Source organism: Gigantopelta aegis, chromosome 3 (assembly GCF_016097555.1).
Source record: "Gigantopelta aegis isolate Gae_Host chromosome 3, Gae_host_genome, whole genome shotgun sequence".
In the NCBI taxonomy this organism is placed as follows: Eukaryota; Metazoa; Mollusca; class Gastropoda; order Neomphalida; family Peltospiridae; genus Gigantopelta; species Gigantopelta aegis.
Genome location: NC_054701.1, coordinates 94,574,909 through 94,600,404, shown reverse-complemented (window position 1 = coordinate 94,600,404; position 25,496 = coordinate 94,574,909). Strand labels below are relative to the sequence as shown.

Here is a 25,496-nt window from a genome sequence, read left to right as displayed (position 1 = left end):
ATTGTCATAATGATCTGATATCTGACCTTACATGGCAACCCTACCTACTACGGTACTGTCTCTCACCATATTGTCATAATGATCTGATATCTGACCTTACATGGCAACCCTACCTACTACGGTACTGTCTCTCACCATATTGTCATAATTATCTGATATCTAATCTTACATGACAACCCTACCTACTACGGTACTGCCTCTCACCATATTGTCATAATTATCTGATATCTAATCTTACATGACAACCCTACCTACTACGGTACTGTCTCTCACCATATTGTCATAATGATCTGATATCTGACCTTACATGGCAACCCTACCTACTACGGTACTGTCTCTCACCATATTGTCATAATTATCTGATATCTGACCTTACACGGCAACCATACCATCCATGATACTGTATCTCACCATAGTGTCATGTCTATCTGATATCTGACCTTAAATGGCAACCACGCCATCCATGATACTGTATCTCACCATATTGTCATGTCTATCTGATATCTGACCTTACATGGCAACCACGCCATCCATGATACTGTATCTCACCATATTGTCATGTCTATCTGATATCTGACCTTACATGGCAACCACGCCATCCATGATACTGTATCTCACCATATTGTCATGGCTATCTGATATCTGACCTTACATGGCAACCATACCATCCATGATACTGTATCTCACCACATTGTCATGGCTATTACTGGCAACCATATCCATGACTGTATCTCACCACATTGTCATGGCAACCATACCATACCATCCATGATACTGTATCTCACCAGATTGTCATGTCTATCTGATATCTGACCTTACATGGCAACCATACCATCCATGATACTGTATCTCACCATATTGTCATGTCTATCTGATATCTGACCTTACATGGCAACCATGCCATCCATGATACTGTATCTCACCATATTGTCATGTCTCTCTGATATCTGACCTTACATGGCAACCATGCCATCCATGATACTGTATCTCACCATATTGTCATAATGATCTGATATCTAATCTTACATGACAACCCTACCTACTACGGTACTGCCTCTCACCATATTGTCATAATTATCTGATATCTAATCTTACATGACAACCCTACCTACTACGGTACTGTCTCTCACCATATTGTCATAATGATCTGATATCTGACCTTACATGGCAACCCTACCTACTACGGTACTGTCTCTCACCATATTGTCATAATTATCTGATATCTAATCTTACATGACACCCTACCTACTACGGTACTGTCTCTCACCATATTGTCATAATTATCTGATATGTAATCTTACATGACAACCCTACCTACCATGGTACTGTATCTCACCATATTGTCATAATTATCTGATATCTAATCTTACGACAATCCTACCTACCATGGTACTGTATCTCACAATACTGTCATGATTATCTGATATCTAGTCTGACGACAATCGTAAATATCGTAAAATGTTTATATCTTACCACATCAGGTCCCCGTTCCACGGAGCCATCTTTGCGCTAATCGCCTTAAGGGCATACAGTAGTTACACACACATTTAACTGGATCTTTGCGCTAATCGCCTTAAGAGCATACAGTAGTTACACACACATTTAACTGGATCTTTGCGCTAATCTCCTTAAGGGCATACAGTAGTTACACACACATTTAACTGGATCTTTGCGCTAATCGCCTTAAGGGCATACAGTAGTTACACACACATTTAACTGGATCTTTGCGCTAATCGCCTTAAGGGCATACAGTAGTTACACACACATTTAACTAGATCTTTGCGCTAATCGCCTTAAGGGCATACAGTAGTTACACACACATTTAACTGGATCTTTGCGCTAATCTCCTTAAGGGCATACAGTAGTTACACATACATTTAACTGGATCTTAGGGCTATGGTCGCTTCGTGGAATGGAACCCAGATCCTTGGACGACAATTGCTTGCTAATCGACTCCACAATTCAGGTAGCTACTTTGATGAACACCTAACGCCCGTTTTCCATGTGCGCAGTTTTTGGCGTCGTCCTGGCGGAGTGCGAGCGCAAAACGCGTAGAATGGACACATTTAACAAAATCGATTAAATAGTGAACAAATCCCCGATTTAATTTAGTTCAATATAAACTACATCATCACATACTATGTTAAATGCTAAATGCAACGGTAACTAAGAGAAACAAATGTATTTGATAGTTCATTCTTTCTATACCATGTTTACCATGGCCAGTTCTCACACATTATAGAAAACATGGGGTTAAAGCCCTTGAACCAAAATTCATAAAACATCGACACTCACGAATTTGTTTTATAGTTAACCCAGGAAGAAAATATGAATCACGCTAAAACAAAGAAAATATTTAATTTTTGAACCAATTGTAATTTCAAGAACTGTTTTTATGGTGTATTTAGTAGCCTACTTTTGCGTATAGACGTAAACATATGACTAAAAGCAGTATTATTATAATTACACACAGTTAACAATACAAATACAAATACATGTAATATTGTTTGAAAGATTACGTAAATTTATACCCCACCTTCGTTTGTCCTTACAAGGACCCAACTTCCACACTCGCGTAATTGTCTGCGTGAATTAGATATAAAATACTTGTAAACGTACCACGGCTAACCATAAACGTAAAGCTAAGTACTATATTTTGACAATTTGGCTTCAGGTCTTGTTTACCACCCGTTTTCGATTTCTTTCCGTGAAGTCATTCTTTGAGCATCATTGCCCGGTTTTATCTGATTATAGTGACTCATGAGTGCATGCCATCACGACTTTGTAGAAATATCTCTTGCACTCTACCTTGTGCGAAGATATGACCTTAACAACTATAATTACGATAATTGTTTTGTTGTTCTGGGCCCCCTTTCACGAAGCGATCTTAGCCCTAAGATCAACTTAAGTACATAGGGTAGCTATGCGCTAAAGGTAATCTTAGGGCTAAGTTCGCTTCGTGGAACGGGCCCTGATTGTAATCGTGACCATGTGCAAATTTGGTTTTCTCCATACCGTCACTCTGTTCAGTCTAAACGTTGCCATTGTTTGAACAAATCCCTGATTTAATTTAGTTCAATATATGCGTGTGTGTTTGTGTTTGAACTTGTTAAAGATGCTTGTGTGTTTGTGTTTCGCATTAGTAAAACATGTTAAATGATGCAAATGAGATACTGGGGTTAAAATGTTTAATTTATTATCAAGGTAACCAGTTAGATATGCAATGTGATATAGAAAGTTACAGCAAATATTTCATTCCTTTTATCACCATTACAGTTTTAGTTATTAACATTTCTCAGCTTCATATAACAAGACATTATATCATAGTACTAAAAAAGTTGTTACTCAGACAAAACAACAACCATGCATGCCTTCAAGTCATTCCCGAATTAGGCAAGTGAGTCCCGGGCAATTAATAAAATATAAAAAGTATCTTTTGATGTTCGGGGTCTAAATGTGCGACACGTTGTGTAGTTGAAGAGTTTATGGCAGGACATGGCATGACAGAGTGAGTGGCGAGGTGATAGATGGGTGCGCGACTCCCAACCCGCTCAGAGCTCGAGATATGGGGCGAACCTGTTAAATCATACACTGTGTTCACAAACAACTGCCGACTGTTTTCCGCTCCTGACCATCTCGCCCCGGTTACTCGTCTCCTCCAAGGACGAGTCTGTACAGTCGAGCTTGGAGTGCCAGGCAAACACAACAATTGTCAGTCGTTGTCGACGTCGTCGTTGGTTTGTTACTTGTTGACGTCGTATTATTTGTTGCTGTCGCAGAGTCGTGTGAGAGGAAAACATAACATAACTGTGTGTGCATGTCATTAACTGGTTTCGATGGAACTGATCCGCTGGATTTGTATCTGCGTTGTCTGCTTCAAAGTGGTTACCAGTCGAATGCGATTACGTAACCATGGATACGAAGGAGTCGTGATTACTATTGGTAACCATATCGATGAAAATCCCATGATCCTGAAGAAACTTCAGGTACGTTTTCTCAATTCCAACAAAAATATCCAATGGCGGAAGAAGTGTAACATCTTTGAAACTCTCGTTTATTGTTTCTAAAGGTTTGCCAAAAGAAGTTCTTTCTCTTACAGGTTAAATATTTGGGTTGAAATCTGTATAACCGACAGTTAAACAGTCCAACAGTATTATGTTATTGTTGAGTGGTAAGGGCGCCATCATCGCAGCTTATCGTCTGAAATGAGAAGTCTTATCCTTACAGTGTATTGTTGTCATCCATTACAGAGACTAGACTAGACTAGACTAGAATAGAATAGAACAGATGTTAAACGACACTCTAGTACGAAAAATACATCGGCTATTGGGTGTCAAACTATACGGTAAATCCAAAACATTAAATGATGATCAACATCCATGTAAAAATTCAAGAGTTAACTAAAAACAGTGTAACGAACTGTTTAAAGCGACAGTACGGAGTTTGTTACCATTGTTAAGGCAGTGTCGACTAACACAGACATTTGAATGACTAAAGTGCTTCAACCTTAACTGGATATAGGCACGTTAATATGTTATCCAATCCCATGACTAAACTTACATGTTAAATAAATGTATAACATATCAGTGTTTGTATATTAAATGTGTTTCTGATCGTCCTGGTGGTTATACTGGGTCAAACATCATTGTATTTCCTAATATATAGTGCTTTCGTACGTACGACATTATTGAGAGACCAACTGATTTGGGCTACTTATAAATCTTATATTCGGACGACCAGAAACACATTGAATATACAGACACTGGTATTCTAAACAAAACGCTTTATTTATTATGCAATTTTAGTCGTTAAAGGATCAGTCTGAAACATCCTACAATGTAACCAAATTCAAAACAGTCTCTTTAATACGTTGAACCACTCTTTTGGCAGATCCTATATGTATACACTAAATAATTTCAATTGTAACTGGTGCTGGTAATTGTTTATCATAAATCGTACATTCATGCGGATGCGTGCGTTTAAAAACCACTATTCGTTATTGTAAATGCATGTTAATGGAACGTAATAATCTATTTGACGTCAGTGGGTTTCTTCTCTCATACCCAAACTGTTAATATTTCCTTTACAGCAAACAGTCGCCAAGTAAACAATTGGAGCAGCACACCACACCGTTTTAAAATTAAACTTTCAATGTCAAAAGTGAAATATCATTATTTGTATACATTGTATAACCTCATACACTTCATTTGTTCAAAACTGAAGCATAGGCATCGATGGGTTAAAGCAACAGCAAAACAAACATTCAAACAACATTTAGTCCAAACGCATTGCCTCATATTTACGCTATGCCATGGTCCATTGGAAATAAGTTTGAACTTAGGGTGGATGGGCATAGCTATAAATAATGAACTGTGGTGGGGGAGTGGGTGGCAGTCTTCCACTTATCCTACTGTACAGCATCTCACTTAAAAGAAAACAATATTTATTAACGCGTTGAAATACGTTAGGGATTTATTACCAGAGTGTAAAAATTAGGATCTCCAACAATTTACAATTAAAATTTTTACAAAACCTGACATTCTAAACAATAACAATACAGAAAAGGTCCGTAAAGTTCGGAAACCTTGTGTCAAATCCATTTGTTTTCAAAAGCAATACAGTTAGTTTCAATCTTTGTATTCGGGCACAGTGAGCTGGACAAAAAGCTTTTCTCCGTGCATTGCCATCATTCTGCTCTCAGTAGTACGTCCATAACTGTTTGCTAGTAATTGAAATATAAATAAACGTTGATATTCAGATTCGGGTGTTTTTGTTTACAAGTAACTCGTGAAAAAATCAGCCTGATAAAAGGGATCCCCCAAAAGGATCACGTACTCCTGTGCAGACCGTAGACAATAATGTTATCCTGCAACTGTGTTGAAGAAAACACGAAGACGAATCGAGCCATGCTGAACACACGACGTGGTTTTTTTCTGACCCTGGCCATGCGCCAGACTGGTGTCTTCCATCACATTGAACGAATCCTGGTGTATCAGTGATGACAGTGATTCATGAGACACACGCTCCCAGGGCTTGCTACACCCACTGTACAGAGATGTGGTTTCAGCCTGGTGTCATGGGATGCACGCCTCTACAGCTTGCTAAAACTACTGTACAGAGATGTCGTTTCAGTCTGGTGTTATGAGATGCACGCCCCCACAGCTTGCTAAAACCACTGTACAGAGATGTGGTTTCAGTCTGGTGTTACGAGAGACACGACCCTGCAGCTTGCTAGAACCACTGTACAGAGATGTGGTTTCAGTCTGGTGTTACGAGAGACACGCCCCTGCAGCTTGATAGAATCACTGTACAGAGATGTGGTTTCAGTCTGGTGTCATGAGAGGCACGCCCCTACAGCTTGATATAACCACTACAGAGATGTGGTTTCAGTCTGGTGTTACGAGAGACACGCCCCTGCAGCTTGATAGAACCACTTTACAGAGATGTGGTTTCAGTGTGATGTCACGAGAGACACGCCCCTACAGCTTGATTGAACCACTTTACAGAGATTTTAAGTTTCCCTTCATGTCGATCAATATTCCTTCTGCTCCAGTTTTTGGTGTGTATAATTCGCAACTTCTGAGATACCTCATCATACGCCGATTTTAAAGAACGACATGTCGTTCTGGTAGAGAAGTTGTTTGATCAGGGTTGTAACACCCAAAGACTAAAAACCTTCGTAAAGTTTTATGCTACACACTCAGGAGCCATTTCACGATATGACGCATCACTAACTAAAATGACGTATAATGCAATACCCTATTTTGACCGTGTAGATGCCTTTTCGTCTTTTTGGTGAAAAACGTCTATATTTCAACAATGGACTTTATGGCTGTATGTTGTGCTCAACGGTGAGGCAGGATATGCCCACCTTTCGCGAATACCTGATATCATCAGTTTGTACTGTGATTCATGAGTGCATGTGATTACAGCTGTATTTTATTGGCCTATATCGTTTACAAGTTTGGGTTTTCTAAGCTACTCTTGGGAGTGGCAGTCCTCCTACAGGCAGTACTGGATGGATGAAACATCCTGTTACGGATCTCTTAAGGACGTGCACCTGATAGTGAATCATGGAAGTAATCACCGCTTTGTTTAACGTCTTTCGCTTGTTTCTTTATAAATCTTTTATATTTATACACTTAAATAAACAACAACAACAATAAATAAATAAATACAATAAAATAAATAAAGTAAAGTAAAGTTTGTTTTATTTAACGACGCCACTAGAGCACATTGGATTTTTATGTTATCATCGGCTATTGGACGTTAAACATAGGGTCATTCTGACACTGTTTTAAGAGGAAACCCGCTGTCGCCACATAGGCTACTCTTTTACGACAGGCAGCAAGGGATCTTTTATTTGCGCTTCCCAAAGGCAGGATAGCACAAACCATGGCCTTTGTTGAACCAGTTATGGATCACTGGTCGGCGCAAGTGATTTACACCTACCCATTGAGCCTTGCTCAGGGTTTGGAGTCGATATCTGGATTAAAAATCCCATGCCTCGACTAGGATTCGAACCCAGTACCTACCAGCCTGTAGACCGATGGCCTAACCACGACGCCACTGAGGCCGGTATAAAATAAATAAATGATCATCAGTATAATTTTTAAAACTATACCTTAATTATGTTTTTGAATGAAAACTAAAACTCGGTTCCTGAAAAAGTTTGTTTTGTTTAACGACACCACTAGAGCACATCGATTTATTAATCATCGGCTATTGGATGTCAAACATGTGGTAATTTTGACATATTATAGTCTTAGAAAGGAAACCTGCTACATTTTATATGCGTCATCCCACAGACAGGATAGCACATACCACGGCCTTTGATATACCAGTTGTGGTGCACTGGCTAGAACGAGAAATAGCCCAATGTGCCCACCGATGGGGAACGATCCCAAATCGACCGCGCATCAAGCGAGTGCTTTAGCACTGGGCTACATTCCGTCCCCCGTTTCCAGCAGTGCAAACCATTTTGTGAATGCAGCGTGAATGTATTAGACTGTCAGTATTGGGTAATGTGTCGTTTATGCGGTCTTATTACAGTGTTCTGAGAAAGCGAATGACGTTAATGTTGCTTTTTGAAGAAGAGAAAGTAACTGACACGTGTTGATCCCAAACAGCGCCATATATCTTAGTGCAGTGTTAATGCACATCACGTGTGTAAAATATACTGCAAACATAGTCTGGAGTGACGTTAGTGGACACTTCAGGCCTGATGCTTATAAAACCTTTAGAGTCTAGACTCGAGACTCGAATACAGTCTGAGACACTAATGTCATGACAACGTCATAAAAATTGTATGTGTGTGACGTCATTAAAGATTGAGTCTGGACTCTAAAAGCTTTATAAGCCCGGACCCAGGACAGAGATGACGACCTACACGAACTAGTAGTGCAGTGATTAGCAATAAACCAACACAAGAAAACCATTAACAGTTTCAAATCGTATCTCTGCGCAAAGCAGAGTCAAAGGGATGTTTTTACAATATCACTACTTCTCCCATGAATCACTGTCAGGTGTTTCATCATCAGGACGACTGTCACTTCTTGGGACAACGCGTCCTTCCCGCTTCATGTAGTAGCAGGACTGCCACTTCTCAAGACAATGCGTCATTCCTGTTTCACGTGTAAGAGGACTGCCACTTCCGAGACTGGCTAAACAAATCTCAACTGCACAAGACAGAGCTCACTGAAAAAAAAAAAATTGTGATGACATGCAGTCCGAACAGTGCGGATTTCAGGTGTTCACGAAAGTTCAGCATATCCTGAACAAATGTATAGCATGTAACTTATATATTGTTTCACTATTCTGACAAAGTTTACCCTTGAGATTGTCATCATGGACTGTGTGGACAATGCCCCCCCCCCCCCCCCCATTTTCCTGTTATTGCGCCCACAAGGCTGGAAATGATGTATTGAAACTCGAAATTCAACATGTTCTCGAGACGCATGTTCCCGACTCTCCTCCCAACAGGTTCATGCCTTTAACATTCCATCCGCCAGACCGTCAAACTGACAGCGAACCTCCCATTTTCAAATACATTTCGCCGGCCCTGGTTGTGTGTGTGGTGGTGTGTGTGTTTGTGTGTATATGCGTGTGTATGCTTGCGTGTGCGTGTGTGTTTGTGATGAATACAAGATTATAAAAATTAAATGTTTTGCAACAGGTGAATTTTCATCTGAATTGACACTGGATGGTATCATGTGTGTTCAGTGTTTTTCAGAATACAGATGTGATTATTCTCATTTGTCTCAAAGATTATCTGGCAATAAATTGATAGTTCATCTTTGATTTTGTTCAGGGTAGTTGTTAGTGTTTGACACGGATATGTCGCCGGTACACTTGCTGGACCCCTCCATAATCTTTCCTCAAACAGATTCTTCTGAAATGTAGAAATCCAATGCAGGAAAGGAATGGACATGTCTTTAGATTTTAGATCAAGCCAAATGTGCCAAGTACAGTTGTATGGAGTTTAAATATTTCTATCTCAGACAACATACTGGCTCTATATACAACACAAGAAATATTGTCACACCCTCCCCCCCCCCCCCCCCCCCCCCCCGAGTTCTTTCCGGAGACGATTGGTATAATAATGTTTACACGTGGTGGTTATGTAGTTTGAGTCTTTGCCAGTGGGTACTGCCATAAACTGTTTATGTAAGACAGCCAGGCTTTTTATTGCACACGACTGTCACAAAGTGGGTCTTCTTGACATAATCTGTCTTCTTTCGTATTCAGAGCACTCGCCCAGTGGTCACATGATGTACTGACTTGTCCCACTCACAAAGACAATCAACAATTTCACTCTCACATTTGACCCATTTTTTTTTTAGCATAGTCTTCAACAGCATCCATTGTTTTAAAGTTATAATTTTATTTCATGTTTGTTGTTCGCGATATTTAGGACCATAAAATAACAACTGACGTTGGTTGGGTTTGAAAATGATTGTGAGGTCAACTGTTATAACATATTCAGGTAATATATAACAGTAAATTACGTAGAAAACTAAAGGTTATGACTAACAGTAATACACATGTGCATTCAATTTCACCAAGTCCAAATAATACTACTGACCTAACATGCCTAAAATAAGTCCCGAGTTTCATGTTATTATAAGATGTTCCGAGTAATCTGCCCTTCTTAAAATAAATGTTCTTGTTTAGAACATCAGTGGCTCTATATCCAGTAATGATCGCAGTAATGTTTCAATCTACGTTGCTTAAACTTCTTTTTATTTCCTAATATATTTTTGTTTTCGTACGTATGAAATTATTGGGTGAAACATCTGATTGGAATTGCAACATTCATTAAGATGGCCAGAAATACATTGGGTATACAGACACTGATATTGTAAACAAGAAAGTACATTAAATATGTAGTAGTCGTCGTTAACACGGCTCTACTAGTCCCAAACATGATTCAATAGTAGCAATCGCAGAACAGTGTCCTTAAAGTAGTCGTCGTTAACACGGCTCTACTAGTCCCAAACATGATTCAATCGCAGAACAGTGTCCTTAAAGTAGTCGTCGTTAACACGGCTCTACTAGTCCCAAACATGATTCAATAGTAGCAATCGCAGAACAGTGTCCTTAAAGTAGTCGTCGTTAACACGGCTCTACTAGTCCCAAACATGATTCAATAGTAGCAATCGCAGAACAGTGTCCTTAAAGTAGTCGTCGTTAACACGGCTCTACTAGTCCCAAACATGATTCAATAGTAGCAATCGCAGAACAGTGTCCTTAAAGTAGTCGTCGTTAACACGGCTCTACTAGTCCCAAACATGATTCAATAGTAGCAATCGCAGAACAGTGTCCTTAAAGTAGTCGTCGTTAACACGGCTCTACTAGTCCCAAACATGATTCAATAGTAGCAATCGCAGAACAGTGTCCTTAAAGTAGTCGTCGTTAACACGGCTCTACTAGTCCCAAACATGATTCAATAGTAGCAATCGCAGAACAGTGTCCTTAAAGTAGTCGTCGTTAACACGGCTCTACTAGTCCCAAACATGATTCAATAGTAGCAATCGCAGAACAGTGTCCTTAAAGTAGTCGTCGTTAACACGGCTCTACTAGTCCCAAACATGATTCAATAGTAGCAATCGCAGAACAGTGTCCTTAAAGTAGTCGTCGTTAACACGGCTCTACTAGTCCCAAACATGATTCAATAGTAGCAATCGCAGAACAGTGTCCTTAAAGTAGTCGTCGTTAACACGGCTCTACTAGTCCCAAACATGATTCAATAGTAGCAATCGCAGAACAGTGTCCTTAAAGTAGTCGTCGTTAACACGGCTCTACTAGTCCCAAACATGATTCAATAGTAGCAATCGCAGAACAGTGTCCTTAAAGTAGTCGTCGTTAACACGGCTCTACTAGTCCCAAACATGATTCAATAGTAGCAATCGCAGAACAGTGTCCTTAAAGTAGTCGTCGTTAACACGGCTCTACTAGTCCCAAACATGATTCAATAGTAGCAATCGCAGAACAGTGTCCTTAAAGTAGTCGTCGTTAACACGGCTCTACTAGTCCCAAACATGATTCAATAGTAGCAATCGCAGAACAGTGTCCTTAAAGTAGTCGTCGTTAACACGGCTCTACTAGTCCCAAACATGATTCAATAGTAGCAATCGCAGAACAGTGTCCTTAAAGTAGTCGTCGTTAACACGGCTCTACTAGTCCCAAACATGATTCAATAGTAGCAATCGCAGAACAGTGTCCTTAAAGTAGTCGTCGTTAACACGGCTCTACTAGTCCCAAACATGATTCAATAGTAGCAATCGCAGAACAGTGTCCTTAAAGTAGTCGTCGTTAACACGGCTCTACTAGTCCCAAACATGATTCAATAGTAGCAATCGCAGAACAGTGTCCTTAAAGTAGTCGTCGTTAACACGGCTCTACTAGTCCCAAACATGATTCAATAGTAGCAATCGCAGAACAGTGTCCTTAAAGTAGTCGTCGTTAACACGGCTCTACTAGTCCCAAACATGATTCAATAGTAGCAATCGCAGAACAGTGTCCTTAAAGTAGTCGTCGTTAACACGGCTCTACTAGTCCCAAACATGATTCAATAGTAGCAATCGCAGAACAGTGTCCTTAAAGTAGTCGTCGTTAACACGGCTCTACTAGTCCCAAACATGATTCAATAGTAGCAATCGCAGAACAGTGTCCTTAAAGTAGTCGTCGTTAACACGGCTCTACTAGTCCCAAACATGATTCAATCGCAGAACAGTGTCCTTAAAGTAGTCGTCGTTAACACGGCTCTACTAGTCCCAAACATGATTCAATAGTAGCAATCGCAGAACAGTGTCCTTAAAGTAGTCGTCGTTAACACGGCTCTACTAGTCCCAAACATGATTCAATAGTAGCAATCGCAGAACAGTGTCCTTAAAGTAGTCGTCGTTAACACGGCTCTACTAGTCCCAAACATGATTCAATCGCAGAACAGTGTCCTTAAAGTAGTCGTCGTTAACACGGCTCTACTAGTCCCAAACATGATTCAATAGTAGCAATCGCAGAACAGTGTCCTTAAAGTAGTCGTCGTTAACACGGCTCTACTAGTCCCAAACATGATTCAATAGTAGCAATCGCAGAACAGTGTCCTTAAAGTAGTCGTCGTTAACACGGCTCTACTAGTCCCAAACATGATTCAATCGCAGAACAGTGTCCTTAAAGTAGTCGTCGTTAACACGGCTCTACTAGTCCCAAACATGATTCAATAGTAGCAATCGCAGAACAGTGTCCTTAAAGTAGTCGTCGTTAACACGGCTCTACTAGTCCCAAACATGATTCAATCGCAGAACAGTGTCCTTAAAGTAGTCGTCGTTAACACGGCTCTACTAGTCCCAAACATGATTCAATAGTAGCAATCGCAGAACAGTGTCCTTAAAGTAGTCGTCGTTAACACGGCTCTACTAGTCCCAAACATGATTCAATAGTAGCAATCGCAGAACAGTGTCCTTAAAGTAGTCGTCGTTAACACGGCTCTACTAGTCCCAAACATGATTCAATCGCAGAACAGTGTCCTTAAAGTAGTCGTCGTTAACACGGCTCTACTAGTCCCAAACATGATTCAATAGTAGCAATCGCAGAACAGTGTCCTTAAAGTAGTCGTCGTTAACACGGCTCTACTAGTCCCAAACATGATTCAATAGTAGCAATCGCAGAACAGTGTCCTTAAAGTAGTCGTCGTTAACACGGCTCTACTAGTCCCAAACATGATTCAATCGCAGAACAGTGTCCTTAAAGTAGTCGTCGTTAACACGGCTCTACTAGTCCCAAACATGATTCAATAGTAGCAATCGCAGAACAGTGTCCTTAAAGTAGTCGTCGTTAACACGGCTCTACTAGTCCCAAACATGATTCAATAGTAGCAATCGCAGAACAGTGTCCTTAAAGTAGTCGTCGTTAACACGGCTCTACTAGTCCCAAACATGATTCAATCGCAGAACAGTGTCCTTAAAGTAGTCGTCGTTAACACGGCTCTACTAGTCCCAAACATGATTCAATAGTAGCAATCGCAGAACAGTGTCCTTAAAGTAGTCGTCGTTAACACGGCTCTACTAGTCCCAAACATGATTCAATAGTAGCAATCGCAGAACAGTGTCCTTAAAGTAGTCGTCGTTAACACGGCTCTACTAGTCCCAAACATGATTCAATCGCAGAACAGTGTCCTTAAAGTAGTCGTCGTTAACACGGCTCTACTAGTCCCAAACATGATTCAATCGCAGAACAGTGTCCTTAAAGTAGTCGTCGTTAACACGGCTCTACTAGTCCCAAACATGATTCAATAGTAGCAATCGCAGAACAGTGTCCTTAAAGTAGTCGTCGTTAACACGGCTCTACTAGTCCCAAACATGATTCAATCGCAGAACAGTGTCCTTAAAGTTTTAGAGAATTAACTAGGCTACCCAGGACTCACATGTACGTTTTATAATCAAATGTGCACAATTCTCCGATTTTAATGCATGCTAAATGCAATACTAAACGTTTTAATCGAAATTCAATTCGCATTATTAGCAAACGACCAGGAAAATATGTAGAGCCAACGCAATTCAGTAGTCCAACTTTACTGAAGAAAGTTGGTGTAGGATAAACGTATGGTAAAGACTGTTGTAAAATGAATGAATGAATGAATGAATGAATGTTTAACGACACCCCAGCACGAAAAATACATCGGCTATTGGGTGTCAAACTATGGTAATGCAAATAAATAAAGTGATGATCAACATCAATATAAAAATTCAAAAACAGTGTAAAGAACTGTGCAAAAACACAAATATCACAGAATTTTACGGATACTGAATATTACTCAAAACTTCAATTTTGTGCTGTATTGGCCATTCTCAAAGAGAATGTTACACCCCTGCACCACGGTGAGGTTACAGCACACCCAGGGGCTGTTGTAAAAAGTAGATTAAAATGAATAGGTCTTTGAAAACAGTCTTTTGGCTATGTAGTAAATATTATCGACGTTGGTTACGGAATTTATACAGCTCTGGTGGAAATTAAAATTATAAAATCGAATTTTGAATGTTATAGGTTTTGATTTAAAACAATGTCTTAATGAAAGTAAAACCTAAGTGGTCATCGAGTATAAGGAAGCTGTATAACAGTTCAAATATATGGACTAAACTGAAACTATTTAAAAAGACTCGAAGTCCTACACTGGTTTAGTTTGGACTCAGGAGAAATCCGCTGGTAGCTCAATAACGTGTGTGGAATAGCACGTGTTTCAAGTCTCGACAAGAAGCGCCAGTAGGACAGACAAGGACTGGGAAGTGGAGATAGACAAAAGACGATGAAAGGTGGACTTCAAAGAAAACACATTTGGCGAAAGTAAAAACATTGAACTAAACTCATCTGGCTCGCTGACTGACACTGGGTTCTACCTAAAGAGTGTTTGTATCCGACTTCAAATAATGGACTGTCCCAAAACACGCACGCAGACCTTGGCATAAAAACAAACTTAGGGGAATGATTCATTGCTCCACTAAGTTAGATTATGGTGTGCCATTAAGCTATTGTCATAATGAGACATATACACTCACAAGCTATGGAGAGCTAAAACTAGTCTCAGGGGAGCGACGGGAAGTTAAAGTTCTGGCTCCCTTAAAGAGTTAGGTCAGTGAACGTGTCTTCTGTCAGAAGACTTGGAGAATACTTTATGACTAATTATTTCGAACGTCACGACATAAATCTGGCTTAAGTGTAACCACACAGGATTACTACTGCTATATTTATACTCGATGAGTAAATCCGCAAATTAAACCTTTTCATTGTTGTTTGTTCTACCGCTGACACCGTTTTCGTCCGGCGTTTAGGTGATCTGCGGCGGCTCTCGTGCTCCCGTGTTCTTGTCAGTTCGCGTGTGTAACTAGTGCAAGTAATAAACACAAAACATTGTCACAATGAGTAATGGTGGACCGAAAATACACTACACTACACCGACCACACTTTAGGAGACAACGTCTCGTTTGTCAGCTACATGCATACGTACAAGAAAAGCAGTGTCGCGTAATCATACACTCAAAATTGAGTACTGCCATATATTACAGAATTAGTTTTACCAAGCCCGGATTTACGGTCAAGTAATGAATTTTACCTTTATATAAGTTGTGGAGTGTTTGTTTGTTTTTAAATCAACTACCACTACCACTAATTTAGTAATTTACATTAATGTCACGTGCCTCATTACACAATCCTTACACAATTCTTAATCTACGTCAGTACATTTTACATATTTTGTGGTGACGCATCAGTAAAAAATGTAATGTTAGAACTGCCAGTTTGAACAACACAACAATGCTGTGCTCTAATAAACTGTAATGTTATACCTGTCATAGCTGACAGGAATTTTAAATTTTATACGAAATATAGTTCTGCGTAATGCTACACTACAGTTGTGAACTGTCAGCCTTGACATTTCATTTCAAATTCTTTTTTCTCTCTCTCGCACATGTGTCCAATTTAAAATTCAAGCATGCTGACCCAGACACCTGTTTCAGCTATCGGAACTCTCAAGGACAGCGAGTTAATGATTAGTAAGATAGAGAAGTCGGTGTATTGCTGTATACACCACTACTGAGCTGTTAAACTCGTCCCGTATGGTGGCCGGTTCCAGGATGTGAACCCAGTACCTTTCAGTTTAACGTGTAATGGTTTAACCACTATACCATCAAGACTTTGACTTCATATTGCTTCATTTAAACGCCAACTTCATTAACTAAATATCTTCTGGGGGCAATTGTGATGCTGTCGCCAGATGACATGTGACGCCATTACACGATGTTACCTTGTGAACAAGTTAAAAATTGTTCTTTTCACCATTTTACTAGTACAGCACGCAAGAACGCTTGGGTGATGACGAAATATTTGCCAATTTATTACTAAGAGTTGGATCATTATGCTAAATCAAGATCAGCATCATAACGCAGAATCACAATGCGTTCTATGAAATTGGTCTTTAAGCGAATTTATAAATGTGCAACAAGGGATAGCTTGTTAGATCTGGCACCTTGATATATATCACGTGGGGGCGGGACGTACCCCAGTGGTAAAGCGCTCGCTTGATGCGCGGTAGGTGTTTAGGATCGATCCCCGTCAGTGGCCCCATTTGGTTATTTCTCCCTCCAGCCAGTGCTCCACACCTGGTGTAACAAAGGCCCTGGTATGTAATATCCTGCCTGAGGGAAGGTGCATATAAAAGATCCCTTGCTGCTAATCGAACAGAGTAGCCCATGAAGTGGCGACAGCGGGTTTCTCTCTATATATCTGTGTGGTCCTTAACCATATGTCTGACGCCATATAACCGTAAATAAAATGTGTTGAGTGCGTCGTTAAATAAAACATTTCCTTCCTTGATATATTACACACAGCAATGTATATTCAAGTAAATAATGGTGTTTTTTGTATTATGTATTCAATACCGTAACACGCATTTCCGTCACGGTAATGACGCGGTATTAAGGAACTGAGGGATCTATAATGGTTACCACAAAGAGCAGAATGAATATTAATGCAATTAAATATACACGGGACGGATCCAGAGGGGTGTCACTGGGTTTAAGCATCATTACTGCTTTGGAATCTCGGCTCATTTGTCTTCCAATTGTGTGACTCCCTCTTTACAGAATCCTGGATCCGACCCTGATATAGTCGAATTCCTAAACATAAAAAATCGTGTTTCGTGAGTGGATATGCTTAAAGATGGCTGGTTTGTTTTTTGTTTGTTTGTTTTTGTTGTTTTCGTTTTTAATGAAATTGATTGCTGTATGATGTATTTCCTTACAGGAATATCTGACCGTGACGTCGGCCACGTTGTTCAAGGCGACGCGACACCAGATCTACTACCGCGAGTTCATCGTCGTCATCCCCAAACACTGGAAAACCAAAGACAACTACAAACCGGCGGCAGACGCCGAAATCACGCATGCGCAGATCGTGGTGGACAGCGCCAACCCGGCGTACGGAGACGCGCCCTACGTGAAGCAGTACGCGGAGTGCGGCCAGCCCGGGTTGTACATCCACCTAACCGTGCCGTATCTGACAGACGACAGAATCACGTTTAGATGGGGGCTGCCAGGTGAGTGGTCGTTATACACATTGGTCGTTAGACACAGTGCCGGGTTGTACATCCACCTGACCGTGCCTTACCTCACAGACGACAGAATCACGTTTAGATGGGGACTGCGAGGTGAGTGGTCGTTAGACACAGTGGTCGTTACACACAGTGCCGGGTTGTACATCCACTTGACCGTGCCGTACCTCACAGACGACAGAATCACGTTTAGATGGGGGGCTGCTAGGTGAGTGGTGAAAAATACAACACAATGCCCCCTCTCCCAATATTTATTTTTTAACTGTATTAAATTTTATAAAATCATACATACATAGTGTGGGTTGCTCCCCCACCCCACCCCCCAATGTAAAGTCCTGGCTACGCCAGTGATTAGACACGAGTTATAACGGTTTCGTTTAAAACGTATCTAACGAGCGGAAGCAACTGCGTTTTAGAAGGTCAGGTCATCATCATAGAACAGCCAATCAGATGTCTTTAAATCGATATCCAAAATGCGGGATATCTGTGTGTAATATCGACCGCACGTGTGAGTCGTACATAAATAATTGTCCGAGCAGCAGCCAAACTATAGCGTTTGAAATTAAGTTCTCACTATAACCCAACGTCAGTGAACGATGCAAAGCCACTACATCTATTCTGTTATCACTAACCATTAACCCCTGCCCTGGACACACAGCCATCATATATGTGTGTATTATTAAAACGACCACATAGACATGTCTCACTAACCATTAACCTCTGACCTGGATTCACAACCCTGATATCTGACTTTTCTCTCTCTCACCATTAACTCCTGACCTTGAGTCACAACCCTTATATCTGACTTTTTTCTCTCTCACCATTAACCCCTGACCTCGACTCACAACCCTTATATCTGACTTTTCTCTCTCTCACCATTAACGCCTGACCTTGACTCACAACACTTATATCTGACTTTTCTCTCTCTCACCATTAACCCCTGACCTTGACTCACAACCCTGATATCTGACTTTTCTCTCTCTCACCATTAACGCCTGACCTCGACTCACAACCCTTATATCTGACTTTTCTCTCTCACCATTAACCCCTGACCTTGACTCACAACCCTTATATCCGACTTTTCTCTCTCTCACCGTTAACCCCTGACCTTGACTCACAACCCTTATATCCGACTTTTCTCTCTCTCACCATTAACCCCTGACCTTGACTCACAACCCTGATATCTGACTTTTCTCTCGCTCACCATTAACCTCTGACCTTGACTCACAACCCTTATATCTGACTTTTCTCTCTCACCATTAACCCCTGACCTTGACTCACAACCCGTATATCTGACTTTTCTCTCTCACCATTAACCCCTGACCTTGACTCACAAGCCTCATATCTGACTCTTCACTTACTTGCCATTAACCCCTGACCTTGACTCCAACCCTTATATCTGACTTTTCTATCTCTAGCCATTAACTCCTGACCTTGACTCACAACCCTTATATCGGACTTTTCTCTCTCTCACCATTAACCCCTGACCTTGACTCACAACCCTTATATCGGACTTTTCTCTCTCTCACCATTAACCCCTGACCTTGACGCACAACCCTTATATCTGACTTTTCTCTCACTATCCATTAACTCCTGATCTCGACAGACACGCTTGATAAATTACGTCTTTGCAAAACCACAACACAGGTTTTTTTGTTGGTTTTTTCTAGGTAGGTATTAATGTTTGTATATCCAGAGCACTCAAACACGTACAATTCTAATTTGTAAATACGCTTCTGTTCTAAATGTTTGGAATGGTCCAAATAATGTTATGTAACTTTAACACAAATATATTTTTTGTTTTTCTCCATAAATGCATGAATCTTATTTTTGCACTACTTTTGGGAAAGCTTAGAAAATAAAATAATTCGTTTCAGCTGATTTCTTTAATTCAGATTAATAAATTAACTGTTTATACGTTAATGTTGAATTAGTTAATTCTATTTATTGTTTTAAATTGTTTGTGTTAATGTATGAAAGAATGTGGCAGAATAGGTATCCCCTTTATTCCGTGTATTAATTTTCAGAAGAGTTCGATTGTTATTTCATAATATTTTATATTAATGAAATTATTATTCACTTGATTTTATAAAACTTGAACATGATAATGTTCCTACATACAGTGTGTAAAGCTGTTCTGTGCTTCATACTTGCATGAACGTTTAAGATGTTATCGACTAACAGAGACTTTTTAACGATTGTAATTACATATCAAATATATTGTTCTGCATAAAATATTAGTGGCTGTATATTAAACGTGTTTCTGATCGTTCTAATATTTGTATAAGGTTAAATTTCATTTTATTTATTATTTTTTCGTACGTACGAAGTTATTTGAAGACAAAATCCAGTTTATGCTTCTAACAAATATTACAACGACCAGAAACACATTGAATATACAGACACTGATATTCTAAACAAGAAAATGTATTTAATATGTAAGTTTAATCATAGAAATATTTTATTAGTCGGAAACATCTTAATATGCAGCAAACTCAGGAATGTCCCTTTAATAAATGTGTTCTAGCGGTATTTTTTTTTTTAACAAAACAAATTTTTAATGTTAATTATGACAGACAACCAAAATAGCTGCGATGTGTCCACAGCCTTATGCTTGAACCTTAAGTGGCTACAAAGAGGACTGTAAATGACACGCCCAGTGATCCCCTGACCATGACACCGTGAAAACATCCAGACAGGCTCAAACACAGACAGATTAGATTGAAGCGGGTTAATAGTTTATCGTTTTTTACCATTCGCAATTTTATATCAATCATCGTAATGTTGGAATGAAAACAAAAAACCCAACACAAAACCAAAAACCGTTTCTATAATTTAGGGCCATGTGTCGGTGTCTGACAAATTGATTTCTTTGACGTTGATGTATGAACAATGCGGTGACGGCAACTTAACTGATAGTCTGTCGGTGACGCCCACATCACAGTGGTTTCAATGGTGTGCGATATCCTGTGATCTATCCACGCTGGCGGCTGTACCTCGTCGTGTACCCACAATACACCGGGGGATCAATAGTACAGTGTACGCGCTCGGGCTGTCTCACCAACTGCTTCCGGGTCAGGGTTCGAGGTTCGCCGACAATTGAACCACAAGTGTCACTGGTAGTAATAAGTGACAGTTTTTATTATTTATAATAATATTAGTAGCCAATATATTATAAATTCATGACCGAATATTTTGTATATAGTCTTTTTTGTGTGCAAATAATAATATAACTTGAAACAATTACTCCACCCTATCCCGACCCACCGTACCCCCATCCAGCTCCCCAAAATCTAAACAAAGCCACAAATAAAGGTTGTAAGACGCAATGAAAATAGTTAACGTATGTTTTCACGACACCACTAAAGCACATTGATTTATTAATCATCGGCGTGTGGATGTCAAACATGTTGTCGTTGTGACACATAGACGAAAACTTCTACGTTATCCATTAGCAACAAGGGATCTATTATGTACACTTTCCCACAGTCTGAGCAACACATACCACGGGCTTTGATATGCCACTGGTTAGGATGGAAACACAACAAACAAGACCTGATGTAAATATTAAACGTAAATGTTGGTTGGTACACTGCTCACGTTAAAGCTGCATTCTCTAAGTTGCAAGTATCATATTTACTTCTTTTTTTTTTACAATGATTTGTCATAAATAAAGTTACAAATTAATATACTTTTTGCATACTTACGGTAACTCACGAATATCAGATTTGTAATGTGCTGCAACTCGGCGTAAACCGTGGTTTCCTCGAGCATCCTTGCCGAGAAATATAAAGTAACGAGAAAATATTCACCACGTATCAATCAAAACAGCAGCCAGATGTTTATCAATACGGAGATGCAATTAAAACTTAAATTGTGACGTAATGTGTGAACCTATTGGTTCCCTGTATTGGATTTTACTGTGATGCAAATTTACATATAAATAGTAACTGAAATTCTGTGGATGTAATTTTTCATGAACATGTAATTCAAGGTATAACTTTTACATTTTACATTAAAAAAATGACATTATGCAATTTTGCGATTGGCTTTAATAATTAAAACGTGGATCTAAATATCTAAAACAAGTCCTATCAAAGGTGTATGAAACCTACGGTAGAAACTACAATGAGGTTATTTGTGAAACAAACAATTTTAAATTGTTAGCAGTGTGCTGTCATTTCTTAGACACACTGAGAATGTTATAAGGATACAGAGGAAAGAGAGGAAAAGAAAACAATCTAAGATCAGTAACCTAGCGGACAGTGGTTTTCACATTCGCCAAACAAATCTTGTCTGGGTAATAAAGACAACGTTGAACTGGACGCCGCTGTTACTGTCACGGCCAAACCTCGACAAATAAATTCTCTTTGTCTCCAGCCAAAGTGACCGCCAATATGTTTCGGACGTCAACCCCATAATACAGTATACACGTTAAACCAACGGTTTTCACCGTCATAGACTTAGGTCTCAGTTTTATCTATTTTTATTTTATTCGCATCTGTTTAATCTCTGTACGAAAATGTGGCCATTATTGCTTGATTAGGATTACAGATTTAACATTTTATTTATTACCGAAAGAATCGGTGTGCCACTACTAATATATTAGAGGTTATGGTACGTGCTGTCTTGAATAAGTATATGTAAAAAATTCCCTTGCTGCTCTTCCGTAGATTATGTGGCGGTAGCAAAATATAAAAAAACATAATTAAAAAAACAATGTATACAGTCTTTAAGTATTTTAAATGATGTACTATTTTTAGTTGTGAGATAGGCCTACAGTTAACCAGTCATTCATTCTTTCATTCATTCGTTCGTTCGTTTTTATTCTAAAACATTAAATGTATGGAAATAGTCTGGTCAGTGGAAAGGCACAACAACTGTAACAAAACAAATATGATGACATTTAACAGACGATTTTAAACCCACTGACTGTAATTTCCTATCCCATTTTCTTTACATGCGTATTTCCCCCGTTCAGTAATTCGTCCTGTGTGCGTGCGTGCGTGCGTGTATGTATATGTGTGTTTATTAAAATGTAAAGGTGTGTTTATTAATATGTATATGTGCGTTTATTAAAATGTATATGTGCGCTTATTAAAACATGTATACTTCATCAGACGTAAATTATTTGGTATTGAGCGACCTGCAAAGTTGCCTAAATCAGTGGAAGAGAACTGTAATGTTAAACTCAGACTATCAACTGTCACGACAAAGTTGGCCAACTTGACGGTTGCGTTGTACTTTTCCCCCACTCCCAACTTACGACTGGTGCTCTCATTAACAACTAATCGGTTGTAGGAGTTGTATACGACGATAATCGAGTTGTAAGAGTGCTCAGACTAGCAACTGGTCAGTCGTAGAAGTCGTGAGATCGGAGAGTTGGTTAACTCCGTCGTGACAGTTGATAGTCAGATACTAGTATAAGACGGACTGGTGTGTGTGTGCTGAAGCAAACACTCGTGTGACGTGTTGTGTTTGTGTTGTATTTCAGAGAAGACCCTGGTCCATGAGTGGGCGCACCTCAGGTGGGGGCTGTTCGACGAGTACCCGATCGACGGGCAGGATCGCGCCTTCTACAGACACAACGGAAAGTGGGAACCAGTCAGGTACTGACCCGGAATATATATATATATATATATATATATATATATATATATATATATATATATATATAAACAGGTATATAGACACCTATACACCAGCCACGTAGGAACCGGGGGTCCGGAGGTGTGTGTGTGGGAGGCACCCAAGGACAGAAATATATGTAATTTTGGTCTTACTCTATATAAAGGTGAAAATGTGGACTGTGACCACCCTCCCCTATGAAGCTGTGACCCCCCCCCCCCCCCCACCAGATATCGTTCCTGCGGGCCAGCATACACATACATGCACATGTATACGGACTTTTAATATAGAAAGAGAAAACGACAGACACACACACAGACACACACACACACACACACACATACACACACACACACACGCGCGCAAACAAGCAAACATACACAGATACAAAACATTGTGCATATCCTTCTCAAGGACAAGTATAATATAAACATTGTGATGAACAAAAATGTATTAAATCTAAAACTATTAATATATTGTAAGTTAGAATATGCCAGTATTTTGATCTTAGTAACTAACGAGACTTTATTCTGCAATCACTATATGAAGTATCAACTTGATCTTGACAAGAAGTGATGACTAGAATACTTTCCGTAGTTTCGGTCTCTGACAAAAATATAGGTATTTGGGACGGAAATACGTTTACTAGTTATGATCAGCAGTAATGTTATATTCTTCGTTACTTATTCTTTTATTTCTAGTTGATGGTTTTGATTTTTACAGACCGTTTTGAGGACATTTTATAAATGTTTCGTATTATGTAGCATTGCAGGATAACTAAAATAACCGGTTACTGTCTTGAGATATCGGCTGTATCGTGTTCCGTTAGAAAGGCACATGCCGCTCGACAGAGCCTCGCGGCATTACCCATTCTAACGTTCGCAGAATAAAGCCGATCATATGGCAGTAACCAATTATTCTCTATATATAGGCCGAATACATATTGTAATAGCTAAAAACAAGCATACCGGATAGGCAAAACTTGTAAAACAAACAAATGACTGGTGAAAAAAGGTCTGAACTCTGACCCGATCTGGACAGGGCAGTGTCAGAGGTGACAAAATATAGCCCTCCGTTTATCAGCCTGTCAAACTGTCACACCTTATCACACCTGCCACACTGGCACATTTTTAAAAGATAAATTGGTTAAACTGTGAAAAAAAGAAAGAAAAAACACGTATGCATGTATATGATAATAACTAAACGAAAACAAATGCCACACAAGGTATGTATTTCGATAGATGCATATGTATAAATTAGCCACACAAGGTATGTATTTCGATAGATGCATATGTATAAATTAGCCACACAAGGTATGTATTTCGATAGATGCATATGTAAAAATTAGCCACACTAGGTATATATTTAGATAGATGCATATGTATAAATTAGCCACACAAGATATATATTTAGATAGATGTATATGTATAAATTAGCCACACAAGATATATATTTAGATAGATGCATATGTATAAATTAGCCACTCAAGGTATATAATTAGATAGATGCATATGTATAAATTAACCACACAAGGTATATAATTAGATATATGCATATGTATAAATTAGCCACACAAGGTATATATTTAGATAGATGTATAAATTAACCACACAAGGTATATATTTAGATAGATGCATATGTATAAATTAACCACACAAGGTATATATTTAGATAGATGCATATGTATAAATTAGCCACACAAGGTATATATTTAGATAGATGCATATGTATAAATTAGCCACACAAGGTATATATTTAGATAGATGCATATGCATAATTAGCCACACAAGGTATATATTTAGATAGATGTATAAATTAGCCACACAAGGTATATATTTAGATAGATGCATATGCATAAATTAGCCACACAAGGTATATATTTAGATAGATGTATAAATTAGCCACACAAGGTATATATTTAGATAGATGCATATGTATAAATTAGCCACACAAGGTATATACTTAGATAGATGCATATGTATAAATTAGCCACACAAGGTATATATTTAGATAGATGCATATGCATAAATTAGCCACACAAGATATACATTTAGATAGATGCATATGCATAAATTAGCCACACAAGGTATGTATTTAGATAGATGCCTATGTATAAATTAGCCACACAAAGTATATATTTAGAGAGATGCATATGTATAAATTAGCCACACAAGGTATATATTTAGACAGATGTAGATGTATAAATTAGCCACACAAAGTATATATTTAGATAGATGCATATGTATAAATTAGCCACTCAAGGTAT

The 25,496-nt window shown here is 39.1% G+C and overlaps 1 protein-coding gene across 1 annotated transcript in view; it reads left to right on the top strand.

Annotated features, from left to right (window-relative positions):
• Window positions 1-3,515: 3,515 nt before the first annotated feature.
• The window catches only part of LOC121369384 (calcium-activated chloride channel regulator 4-like), a 46,791-nt gene continuing 24,810 nt past the window's right edge, over window positions 3,516-25,496 (top strand). The window contains exons 1-3 of the mRNA XM_041494449.1: window positions 3,516-3,986; window positions 17,296-17,587; window positions 23,097-23,211. Of these exons, the coding sequence (XP_041350383.1) occupies window positions 3,837-3,986; window positions 17,296-17,587; window positions 23,097-23,211 (557 nt within the window). The 5' untranslated portion in view covers window positions 3,516-3,836. The remainder of the gene's footprint in view (window positions 3,987-17,295; window positions 17,588-23,096; window positions 23,212-25,496) is intronic.